Source organism: Zosterops lateralis (genome assembly GCF_965231275.1).
Source record: "Zosterops lateralis genome assembly, chromosome: 11".
NCBI classification, from domain to species: domain Eukaryota; kingdom Metazoa; phylum Chordata; class Aves; order Passeriformes; family Zosteropidae; genus Zosterops; species Zosterops lateralis.
In genome coordinates this window covers 21,777,975-21,789,741 of record NC_139771.1, presented here as the reverse complement: position 1 = coordinate 21,789,741, position 11,767 = coordinate 21,777,975, and the positions used below count along the sequence as shown (strand labels likewise).

The 11,767-nt window shown below is 48.8% G+C and overlaps 2 protein-coding genes across 2 annotated transcripts; both read right to left on the bottom strand.

The window, feature by feature from the left end:
• Positions 1–2,244: 2,244 nt before the first annotated feature.
• Positions 2,245–4,091, bottom strand: VHL (von Hippel-Lindau tumor suppressor). The gene is made up of 3 exons (XM_083869766.1): positions 3,856–4,091; positions 3,112–3,222; positions 2,245–2,741 (listed from the first exon to the last, which is right to left on the bottom strand). Exons 1-3 carry the CDS (start codon positions 4,076–4,078, stop codon positions 2,557–2,559), a joined length of 519 nt encoding a protein of 172 aa, XP_083725892.1. The 5' UTR covers positions 4,079–4,091; the 3' UTR covers positions 2,245–2,556.
• Positions 4,092–4,523: 432 nt separating this feature from the next.
• THUMPD3 (THUMP domain 3 tRNA guanosine methyltransferase) lies at positions 4,524–10,218 on the bottom strand (the record flags this gene model as incomplete). The annotated part of the gene is made up of 9 exons (XM_083869670.1): positions 4,524–5,701; positions 5,935–6,058; positions 6,258–6,368; positions 6,518–6,633; positions 7,018–7,087; positions 7,508–7,638; positions 8,472–9,014; positions 9,543–9,620; positions 10,006–10,218. The coding sequence occupies 9 exons, from the start codon at positions 10,216–10,218 to the stop codon at positions 5,570–5,572; spliced, it is 1,518 nt and encodes a 505-aa protein (XP_083725796.1). The 3' UTR covers positions 4,524–5,569.
• Between the last annotated feature and the right edge of the window lie 1,549 nt (positions 10,219–11,767).

The following is an 11,767-nucleotide window of genomic DNA, read 5'->3' as shown; positions in this document are numbered from 1 at the left end:
GTATTTAAAGTATCTTATTTTAAAGTGTATTTTAAATATCTTTAAAACTCAAAGGCTGCCTTGGGATGAGCTGTTTTATCAGTAGTACCAGTTCAACAATAATAGTTCATTTATGGGGTTTCCCCCTCCCTTTTCCCTACTTACTGTCCCTCTGACACACACCTAAATGCTTCCATGATTAGAACATCTCTGGAAGTGATGTAAGATGGGACTGAAATGGTGTTGCAAAGAACCACATAAAAGTAGGAAGAAAAGACTTCCTCCCCTTGGGCACTGGAAAAATTTGTGAACCCATTTGAACTCTTTGCCTCTGCGGGAAACAAGGGGAAGGAACAGATCCAGCTGTGTGAGGCTCCAGTTCTGCTCTGAACGGTACAGGTAATGCAGAGTCTCACTGGGGAACTGAAACCGACTGAACAGAGACTGGAACAATGCTGTACCTTCCTCCTGCCAGGCCTCCCCTTTCCAGGCTGGTGTGGGCAGGACTCTGGCACTGCTGTGTGCCTTCCCCAGCCCTGCCAGTGCCAGAGGAATTTATTTCTCAGGGGTTTCTCCCTCGGGCCAGCCCTGCTGGCTCTCACTGCTGCTCCCGGGGTGGCCAATGAGGCTGTGCTGGACTGACTGGAACCACCCAGAGTTAATGCAGCTGCCACAAGTAAATGACGACTTTCACTCATTACTAATCCATCTGAGAAACTACCAGGAGACTGTATTTCCCAGTGTTCATGTGTTAAAGCCAGCTGGAGTTTCTCCAGTCTTTTATTCTGATCCAAAGGAGCACTCCAGAACAGAAAAATACACTCTAAAAAGAAACACAAGAAATCCCAGGCCCCACCCAACTCAGAAATACCCAGAGCGTGTGTGCCATGTACAGACTGTTAACCCAACACCCAATACCAACCAGGTTACAGGGAAAGCTCAGCCAAGCAGGGCAGTGTTCTGCCAGGTCTGGCAGAGCTGCTGTGCTGACTGCAGTGCACAGCCTCAGAGGCAGCAGGGGGGAACCTCCTCCCAGGGATGGTCAGAGCAGAGCACAGCACCCTCTGACCCTCAGCTCCCTGGGGCACTGTCCCATGTCTGCTCCCAAGGCCTGCATGGGCTCCCTTTCCCCTCTGAGGTCTGTGAGAGGTGGTAAGAGCAGAACTTGACAGTAGCCCCATTCCTGTGCAGACACTGCCTGAGGCTGTGCTGATAGTGCTGAGAGCCACAGCACAGCCCTGCACAACGGGCTGGGCAGGCTGTACAGTGTCTCCTGATCAACCACAAGGACTGTCACAGGAATACAAACACAGAGGCACTGGGGAGCTACCCGACACAATTTCAGTCAGAAAGCTAGCATGCATTTCCATTTTTATGTCAAAAACCAGTTTCTTCAAATACATAAGAAAAACAAGTTTACAAATAGGGAAACATTCCATACTTAAAAATACATTTGGATTCTTGGTTTCACAGCTATTCTCAGAATGTACAACAGGAGTGGAACATATTCACAGAAATAACCTGCTGCAATCAATCTCCAGCCAATCTGCTCCTAACCTGAGCTGCATTACATCTTGCTCAATGGACAATTAATGTAACTCTAAACTGTGCTGCTTTGAACCCTCTGTGTGCATTCACACAAGAGCACATTCCACTGAGATGTGGGGAACAGAATGCAGGCAAAGAAGTATTCTCTCTCTTTCTCCAGCCTGACACTAAGCAAGGCCTTGTTTGTGAGCTGGCTGTCTGAGCCAGTGCAGCTCCCACTGGTCCTGAGAAGACACAGGCAGCTCGAGAGGCCCACACTCCCTGAAAATGCCTCCTACTATGACCTGAACTACAGCACTGCAAGGGGAAAAGACAGAACTTAAAGCCTCTACCTCCTGTGAACCCTGTACAGGCTGCTGGGGAAGCAGCTGTGGGGAAAATGGGTGTCCAAAACTAGGATCTGGTCTGTGTGGCTGAGATCAGCCAGGCAAGAATCATATGACAAAGGCAAATAAGGCATTTGAGGTACGATAACAGTAACAACAGGTCAGACCTGGAGTGGATCTGATACTGCTTTGTACGTGGAAAGGTAAGAGGCAGAATAACCTCCAAGCATTTACATCTTTCCACCAATGTCATGTTTGTCAGACCTCAGGCACTGCTGGAAACAAACCACCCATGCTCTGTGACCCACAGGCACATTGAGGCTACGTGTGAAAGGGAAATTCCATCAAAACAAATTACTCAAACGAAACCAATGACACTTACAACCATTAGTCTGGGCTAAATTAATCCTTGGTGTAATTGGCTTTCTAATACAATGAAAGTTACTTTGTATAAATATTTTCCATTTAGCTGCCCTGATCTTACCCCACAGTTTGCAGCACATGTAATGAAGACATGAACTGAACCATTAGAACCCAGCACACCTCCAGGTGCTGTTCAGTCTTTGACTATTGATTTGACTATCACCAATGTCATGAGTTTATGTTTCAATTTAAACAGAGGCATCAGTTCTTGGTGTGTTTCCTGGTGACTCTCGCTGCTCAGACTCAGAGGTTTGCTACTGAGGAGTCTGAAGTAATTATGTCATTCCACAGCTTTGTTCCTCAGTGCTTCATTCCTCTCCAGAGAAAGCCGCTGAAGATCCTTCCAGATATTAGGATGATCCTCCAGCTCTTCATATAGAGACTGAACAATGTCCAGTTTCCTGTAGTCCACTGGGCTGACCAGACTGCGCACAACCTGCAGACATCTCTCCTTCAGGGTGAACACTGCAGTCAAACACAAGCACAACACAGCCTTGTCATGAGGGCTCTCAGCTGCTCCTGCAGTGCCAGCAGTGCTGCTCTGAGCATGTGGACACAGAGCACAGCCCACAGCAGTGCCCACCCCAGGCTGGGCTCTCTGTCAGGTGTCAGATGTGGTTCCTGCCATGAGGCACCTACAAAACCCCCCCAGAGACCCCTTCAAAGGAGAGCTCTGCCACTAGTTCCATTCACAGCTCTACCCAGGACCCCTCACCATCTCTTCCAGCATCTGAGCAGGTTTAATTTCACAAGGATCTGATTTCTCACTAATCCCGACAGGTCCAAAGAGACCAAGTTCCAAACTCCCCAGTGCACACGTGGCCCTGTCCCTTACCTGGCAGAGTGATGTCAGCTTTGGTCACCTCGGGGGCTGCCACAAACATCTCCTGCTGATTGACCAGCAGCCCCTCGTTGGTCCCGGCGTCCCGGAACAGCCAGAGGTGCCCTGCCAGGGAACACGGTGGGAATGCACCAGTTATAGAGCTTTGCAATGAGCGGCTCTGAAGAGTCACAAGGGACCAAGTCAGCTCTGTGTGCACAGGCACCACGGCCCCAGTCTGGTATGGATTGGGAGCGGAAAGGAAAAAGGTGAAAAGGAAACAAAAAAGTGAAAAGGAGACGAAAAAAACAAAGGAAAAGAAAAAGGAAAAGGAAAAAGAAAAGGAAAAGGAAAAGGAAGGGAAGGAAAGGGAAGGGAAGGAAAAAGGGAAAGGAAAGGAAAAAGGGAAAGGAAAGGAAAGGAAAGGAAAGGAAAGGAAAGGAAAGGAAAGGAAAGGAAAGGAAAGGAAAGGAAAGGAAAGGAAAAAGGGAAAGGAAAGGAAAGGAAAGGAAAGGAAAGGAAAGGAAAGGAAAGGAAAGGAAAGGAAAGGAAAGGAAAGGAAAGGAAAGGAAGAAAAGAAAAAGGAAATAGGAAAAGGAGAGGGGAAAGGAAAGAGGAAGAGCAAAGGAAATGGCGAGAGAAAGAAGGAAAGGAAAGGTAAAAGTGGAAGAAGGAAAAAGGGAAGAGAAAGGAAAACGGGGCAGGGAGAAGGCCAAAGGGTATATTCCAGCCCCCGGCCCGGCCCGGCCCCGCACCCACCCCGGTAGCTGTACATGACGCGCCCGCTGCGCGGCTGCAGCACCGGGTAGTGGCGCGGCTGCCCGTTGAAGTCCAGCCAGACTGGCAGCACGTATCGGGGGCTGTAGTTGTTGAAGACCACCTTGGAGAGCTCCCCGGTGTTGACGGAGCGCAGCACGGGCCCGTCCCCCTCCCCGTCCCCGTCCCCGTCCCCGGCCGCTCTCCCCGGGCCCGGCGGCGCCATCACTGCCCGGCCCCGCCCGCTGTGCGCAGGCGCGGGGGCGGCACCGCCCGCCAGGGGGCGTCACCCACGGGGCGGGCCCGCCACAGCGCCCCCTGGCGGCCGCCCTGGGGGGAGCCGAGTTAAAAACAGCCACAGTCCTCACTCCTCCTCTGTCAGCTCTTTGTCGTGTCTTATCGCCCGGAAACATCACTTCACAGCTCTTGTCACTAAGGTACGGAGCTCACCAGGGCGGCCACAAAACAATTCTTCCTCAGAAACAGCTCAGCTGTCACTTCCTTCCCCTCCCCAGCTCTGGGTGCCAACACATTGCTTTATCCTTCTGATGTAGATTCACAAACACTGTATTGTCTTTCTCACACACACATGAACACAGTAAAATTTGAGAAAAATTAACTAGATATTGGGAAATCTGAACCAGAAAAGGAACACAATTAAGACTCATCTCTTTATGCAAAACTTCTAAAACTTTAATATTTGTTAATTCACCTCTAAACTGTTACACGTACTCAGCATGAACACAGTGTAATGGAAAAGGGCACACCAGGAATGTGTTTTTAGCCTCTGATGAGCAGAGTAACAGGCCTGAGGAATCACAGTATTGTCACAGAAGAAAAAAATATTTGCAACAATATTTTTGTGAACACTGTGGCAGCATAACTGTGGTAGTTATATTACCTCAGAAATTCAAATTGCCACCTTGATGCATCCACGGTAGACACCAAAACCATGAACTTTTTAATAGAACTGCTAAAAGAATCTCTGTTTTCTAAGGCTGTGTTATCCCCTCACCCGTGGCAATGGAACAGTGAAATATGGATCATTTACTGGTAATTAGCCCTAAAATGAGGTAACAGGCAAGAGAACCAGTAGCACAGCAGACTGTTTTTGCCAACTTGAATTTGCTTATCAGACCACAAAAACCAGATCCTGGTTTCTTATTAGTTTACATTTGAGCAACGGTATAAATTAGAAAACTACATTAGAGATACCACCTCTGAACCCTTCAAGGTGACTGTCTTAGTAGTATTGTTAGTCATTTGAAGATACAGCTTGGTAAATAAATTAACTGTCACCCCCACAGCTCCCTCAACGTGTTTTCTACTGCAAGCAGAAGAAATAAATGTTTAACTGAAAAATACAAGAGAAGATTCAAGCCAAGGAAAAGAATTACTAATTCCACTAATGAATTTAACTTTGGGTGGAAGGGAGCAGAGGTGATTTGGATAATGAGGTTTCAGAGCACGCAGCAGAACTGGCAGCTCTCACGTTGATCTCTGGTTCAATATACGTGTGACAACTTCTCCACAGGTTTGTGTGGTTTTGAAGCTGACAGAGCTGTGCTCTCAGGTGTCTGCTCTACCAGCTGGCCACTGAACAACATCTGTAGGTGTCTCTTCTCTCCAGGCGTTACCAGAAGGGCTGTCTGGAGGTGTCTCTTCTCTCCAGGTGTTACCAGAAGGGCTGTCTGGAGGTGTCTCTTCTCTCCAGGTGTTACCAGAGGGGCCGTGTCTCCTCTGCCCGCTCCCAGGTGCGCCTCAGCAGGTAGACGGCGGCGTGGAGGCCGCCCACGTTCACCCACACGGTCTGAGCCCTGCGCCAGATGTGCCCCACGCGGGACAGTGCCTGCTCACACAGACAGACAAAGAGCACCAGTAAGACAACAACATTACTGTTTATTATTCTATATAATGTCTGATGGCAACATCAAAGGATTTTTCAGGTCCAAATCTGAATTTAAGCGTTACTAATTATTGCTCTATAAATGGAGCATTCTTTTGTAATGATGACAGCTCGCAAATTGTCCCTCAATGTGTTTTCAAGTGTAAACAGGTTTGATTTTCTCTCACAGAACGAACCTTGGCGAAGCATTTCTTGTCCTGGGTAAGCAGCACAGCCCTGCCTGTCCCTGGGGTGCAGATGCGGCCCATCTCCATCAGGCAAGCTGGGTAGAGATCCCAGTTCTTCTTCTTCGACCCTATCCTGCAAGACACATCCAGATCCCTTTGTGATCAGTGGCACAATTACTCAGACACCAATCTGCTCACTCAGGACCACAGTTACTCCCAAGCTCATTTTTACCGTGGGGTCCATGACTCCTCCCCCAGCAGGCGCAGCTCAGAGCCCCTGTGGGGGAAGCCCAGCCCTGGCAGGGGGTGCAGCACCTCCCAGCACAGCTCACCTCTTCCCAAAGGGCATGTCTGTCACCACCACGTCCACGGAGCCCGTCCGCAGGGGCAGGTTACAGATGTCCCACTGGATGATGTCCAAGGGCACGCCCAGGGCACTGCTGCTGCAAGAGCAAAAGTTCCCTCAGACACGAGCACTCTAGAACGTTTGCAATAAAATAAGTATGAACCAGACACCCAAATGCATCAATGCAAGGTGGGTTTCTGTGCATACAACACTGCAGCAAAGGTAAATCCCTCGGGCTCCTCTCACCTGTCCTTACTCTCATTTTTCCTCAGTAGGGAGGAGACGTTGTTCGCTGCTCTCTTCACTGCCTGAGGGTTGTTATCCCCTGCAATGTGGTAGCAGAAGGGCCATTCTGCAGCTCCCTGGAGGGGAAATAATAATAAACAACATCAGCATCAACATTGCTTGAATGAAATAAAATCCCAGAATAATTTCTCAAACATGACAGAATACGACAATGTGACTGCAAGTGGATGGCAGGAAATTTAGAATTCTGTAACAGAGAGCTGTATTTTGCACCTTTAAAGCTCAAAATACTTTTGGATTTAGTCTCTTCCTGCTACATCCTATAGACGGGATCCTATAGAAGGGAAATGAGGTCATTTACAAAAAGTGTATCTGCATCTGTTCAAAAATTGGTGAGACTGGAGCTTACTCTTCAGTCATTACCAAAAAGATTTACACATATTATTCAGCTGCAGATACAGACAAGTTTAATTAAGTTTAAAAAATCATGGAAGAATCACCTCTATTGGTATCGCACCTGTACCACACATGGGATCAACTATGATATCTGTAGGCTGGGGATCACAGAGCCTGAGGAAGAGAAGAAAAGGTATGGTGAGAAATGTCTTAAAAACATTAATTTCTGTAAATAAGGGAAAGTGAACTGTTTTAATCACTCTGGTTCTACCCTTCTAACAAAAAACTTTGTGATTTTTTTTCCCACTAGTTAAGTACTATTTTATAACCAGCAATGCAGTGAAATTCTTTGAAAACTGTGGTGCACTATTTTGAAACTTGGCTAATACAGCAAATGTTTACTTTCCTTGGCTGGGAAACACCCACTGTTATTACGAGGCACATGGTGTCAGCAACTCCAGGTTTTTTAAATTTCTTTTTCTTTTAAGAATTAGCAGAAATTACTTCTGAGCAAGCAGTGAGGGATATAAAAGGTTTAATTTCTGAAACAAAATGACTTGTTAAATGAGGATAATACAATGTAACTGCCCTGACCTGAGCATGCCATAAGCCAGGGTGGAACGCAGCGTTGTGGGCCCGAAGTGTGTGATATTCCGCCTGTGGAGACTCTCCTCAGTTAATGCAATCCCCACCACCACTTCATTGTTGTGAATATTCAGAAGAACCTAAAGAAAAAAACTGAAGTGAATTACAGAAGTAACAGAATGCCCAGTAAATAATTAAAGGAATCTTAGATGGTAATTTAAAATCCAGGAGTAACATATAAAAAAGCTTTTCTTCTTGGAAGTGAAGCAAAGCACCATTTTAATAGGACAGAATTCAGGGGAGCATTCACACACTGTCTCATTCACACCAAACCTGTTGCACAAGACTCCCCAAAGTGCTATAACCATTGCACTGGCTTATTAAAAGATTAGGTTTGTAAGTCTGGAGCAGAAGCCAGGTAAGTCCTGCAAGACACAGTGAACCATCTGCAAAAGCATTAAAAATCATATTTGTGGTGGGGACCACATTAACTCGGAAGGTGAAATCTCACTCCAGGGCAGTGGCCAGCTCTTAGTGAACTTGCAACAAAAGCTTAGGTCTTTCTGCCCCTGAAAAATGGTGGTTCCTCACCACTGACAGGCCAGGGATGCTGGTTGTATTTTCCCAGCCTCTGCTCCCCCCTGACAGAAAATAAATAAACTGACAGTTATTGTTAATTCCTTCTGCCCCCTTCACCCCAAAACAGCTTCCATTTGGAGCATTTCCTGGTAACTGCTATTAAACAATGCATTAGAGGAAAAATTTACTGAAGGTGAAAGCAAGGCAAGTGCTTGCATCAGAGGACACACATAATGTTGCCAGGGAAATGAACACTTCAGAGACTGATTTCAGCGTTACCAGTTTTCAGTTCCAGAGTCTCTGGAAGGCAGTTTGAGGATCTCTAAGCACCAGAAGTAAGAACTAAACATTTGTACTGCAGAAACACAGGTATTTCCAAGGCACACCACTCTACCTCCACATCGAAATTAGTCATGTCAGCTTTCCACTGGAAGTGCTCTTGCACGGCTCCCCCAAAGTCTCTGGCGGCCTCGTTGGATGTGAAGCTGTGCTTGTCCCCGGCTCTGTTACAGGTCACTCGGAACCGCAGCACCTTCGCCTCTCCTTCGCCCGTGTGCCCCTCACCAGCCTTGGCCCCGCTCTCAGACCTCTCCTGTGCCCCACCCTTCACATCTGACTGCTCCTTATCCTCCTCCTCCTCCTCCTCCTCCCCATTTCTGGGTGTCACCCCTTGGGGAGTCTCTGTATCCTGGCCACCCATGGGTTCCACAGACACGGGGGTCTGGGCACAGTCCTCCTGGTCATTAGTGTTATTTTGGTCTGCTCCTGCCTCTTCTCCACCATCACTTGGCTTCTCTCTGCTTGCAGGACTCTGCAGATTGTGCTTTTTGCGCTTTGTCTTTTTCTTTTTCAGGCTGTTGTTTAACTCCCAAACTTGCAATGGATCGGTCCAGGGCAGCTTTTTAACCAAATCTTCCAAATCCTTTAGAGCATCTTCCTTTAAAAGACAGAAAAAGTTGTGCTTTGAAGTTATGAAAATAATAAAAGTTATTAAAATAATAAAAGTTATTCTTTATTTTGAGGTCTCTCAAAGTAGTTTATTAGACATTAACCCACTAGATGTTTAAGCAAAGCTTACAGGTTTTTGTCTGGGTTTTGCCATAACTAAATCGAATTACACTGAAAATCACAAGACCTACAGGATTTCATAATTTATCCTGTAAAACAGACAACTAACACTGTATTAAGTGACCAAAGTGACACTTCACTGTCCTATGTCTGTGACCTACAAATATAGCATCAGCTTTATCCCAGATTTTGCCAATGTAAAGTATTTAACTGCAGAAATTATGTTAGACAACATGCCCACACTTTCATTTACAAGCCAGAAAAAGGAAACTGGAATAATATCACAAATTACAAACTTGTTAAACAAACAATACTTTGATGCTACCCTTAAATTAAAAACCCCAAACAACACTCCAAACCCCAGAACTGACAGAAAAAGTCAGTGAGAGCAACTCACCTTATTTTCTTTAAATTGATAGTCTTTGAACTCCCGGACAACAACAAATAAATTATCCACTGACCGCAGACGATGGACCTGGAAGAGATGAAAAGGTGACACATTACTAACCGTGTGCCGTGGGGACTGTGTTTACTGCCGTCAGAATTTTGCCATCTTACATCGAGCTTTCAGAGACTACGGATTTCCGCCTTTATTCCCCAGGGGAATTATCGTTTTATGTCTTTGCACTGATTTAACGTCCCCATGTATCATTTCATGGACCCCGACACCCGGTAAAGGCGGGTACAGCTGCTGCAGCCCGGCCCTGGCTGGGGATGCTGTCCCTACCGGGGGCTCCGGCAGGCCGGGACCCACCGAGCCGAACCGAACCGAACCGAACCGAACCGAACCGAACCGAACCGAGCCGAACCGAACCGGCCCGGGCACAGGGGGAACGGCGGCGCGGGGAGCCCGCACGGACCTGGGGCAGGCTCCGGGCCGGCACCTCGAAGTAGATCTTGCCCCGGTCCCTGCTGATCCTGGAGGCCGAGCCCAGCTTCTCCTGCACCTCCTCGGCCGCCGTCTGCTCGAAGCCCGTGGGCACGGTGGCGCCGATCACGGCCGCCAGCTCCGCGCCCCCCGGGACTGCGGCGGGACCCGGGCCCGGCCCCGCATCGCCGGCCGCCTCCGCCATGACACCGACCACCGATCACCCACGGGCGCCGGGCACCCCGCGCCGGGCGCCGCCCCCGCCCGCCCCTTCCGCTTCCGCTTCCGCTTCCGCTTCCGCGCCGGGCACCGCCCCCGCTGCTCCCGGGGCACGGCCGGCTCGGCCCGGGGGAACGGCGGGGACCGGTGTGGGTCCTTACAGACCCGCGGTTACCCGGTGTGGGTCCTTACAGACCCGCGGGGACCGGGTGTCGGTCCAGCAGCCCGGCTGTGAGCGCCTGTCGGACCCCGGCCGGGCTCGGAGCGCATCACTGTCCGTGTTCCCGCCCTGTGACAGGTCACTCATTCCCCCGAGCAGCGCTGCCGGGCCCGCGGGTCAGTTCCCGGTTCCCAGCCCGGCATTCCGGGAGTGCGGGTGTCCCTGCAGCCCCTCGGGTCCCGGGCTGAGCTCCCGAGCTGGGCCGGGAGGGTTCTGCCCTCCGAGCTGGCCCTCACCTGCAAAAACTGGTTGTTTTTGTATTAATTTCAGAGCTGCAGAATGGATTTTATGTGAACCGATCTGGTTTGTCTTGCAGTGACGGGCACGTATTGAATAAATTCCATCCAGCACTTGAGTTTGCGAGGGTTAAAGTTCTTCGGGCAGCAGCCTGGCTCCAGGGGTTGCTTTTGAAAATGTAATTTTTTACTGCAATATGTGAGCAGAGAAGTGAAATCAAAATTTTGCCCTTCCCAAGTGAAAATGCTGGAAGCAGCAAGGAAAGCCTTTCAGACAAAGATGTTGTGGGGGTGCCAGGCTCCTCCCTCCGGTGACCTCCTGAAGAAGGTTCTGCTTTCAGGGAGTGTGGGCAAGGCTGTACCACTTCCCCCTCTGGTGCTCTAGCTCCTGCTCTCTGCTGCTGGGATTACTCCCTTTGTGCAGCACCTCACTGCTGCTCAGATTGCCAGAGGTTTACAGGAGTGAGGGTTTGCGTGGGGATCCCTTCAGATCACCTTTGAACCTGCAGCAGCTGCTTCTGGCCTGACACTCCAGCTTACTCTGAGACGACTTAGTAAAGACAAGATTCCTACTTGTGTAATTTAAAAGCAGGCAAAGATTAAGTAGTTTACAATTCAGATTTTTTTCATGGGATTTTAACCTCAAACTGGTGCTGGCAAGGTCTGAATGAGGCGTGGGTGGACAGGCTGTGGTGTGAACTGCAGATCAGTCAGACAGAGCTAACAGAGTCCAGTCCTGGTGCTGCCTCGTGGCCTGTGTGGGGAAGGGAAGAGGTTGCACAGTTCAGGATTTCTTCCTCTTCCAGCCAGGGATACTTTATGGTCTTGAATCTGCTTTGGCAGCCAGGACACTGGGATTGCTCACAGTGCTGGTGGAGCTTTAAATAATGGAAAACTAACAAACCCTACAGTCATTTTTAACAGATCTGGAAACACGATTCAGGAATATATAATCTCATTGTGACCCTGCAACGTGCATTGTTGGATTTTACTGTTACACCTGATTCGCTCCTACCCGAGTCCAAAATGCCACTGATGCTAAGAATATACAGCCTTGGAAGCTACCAGGGCACTGCTGA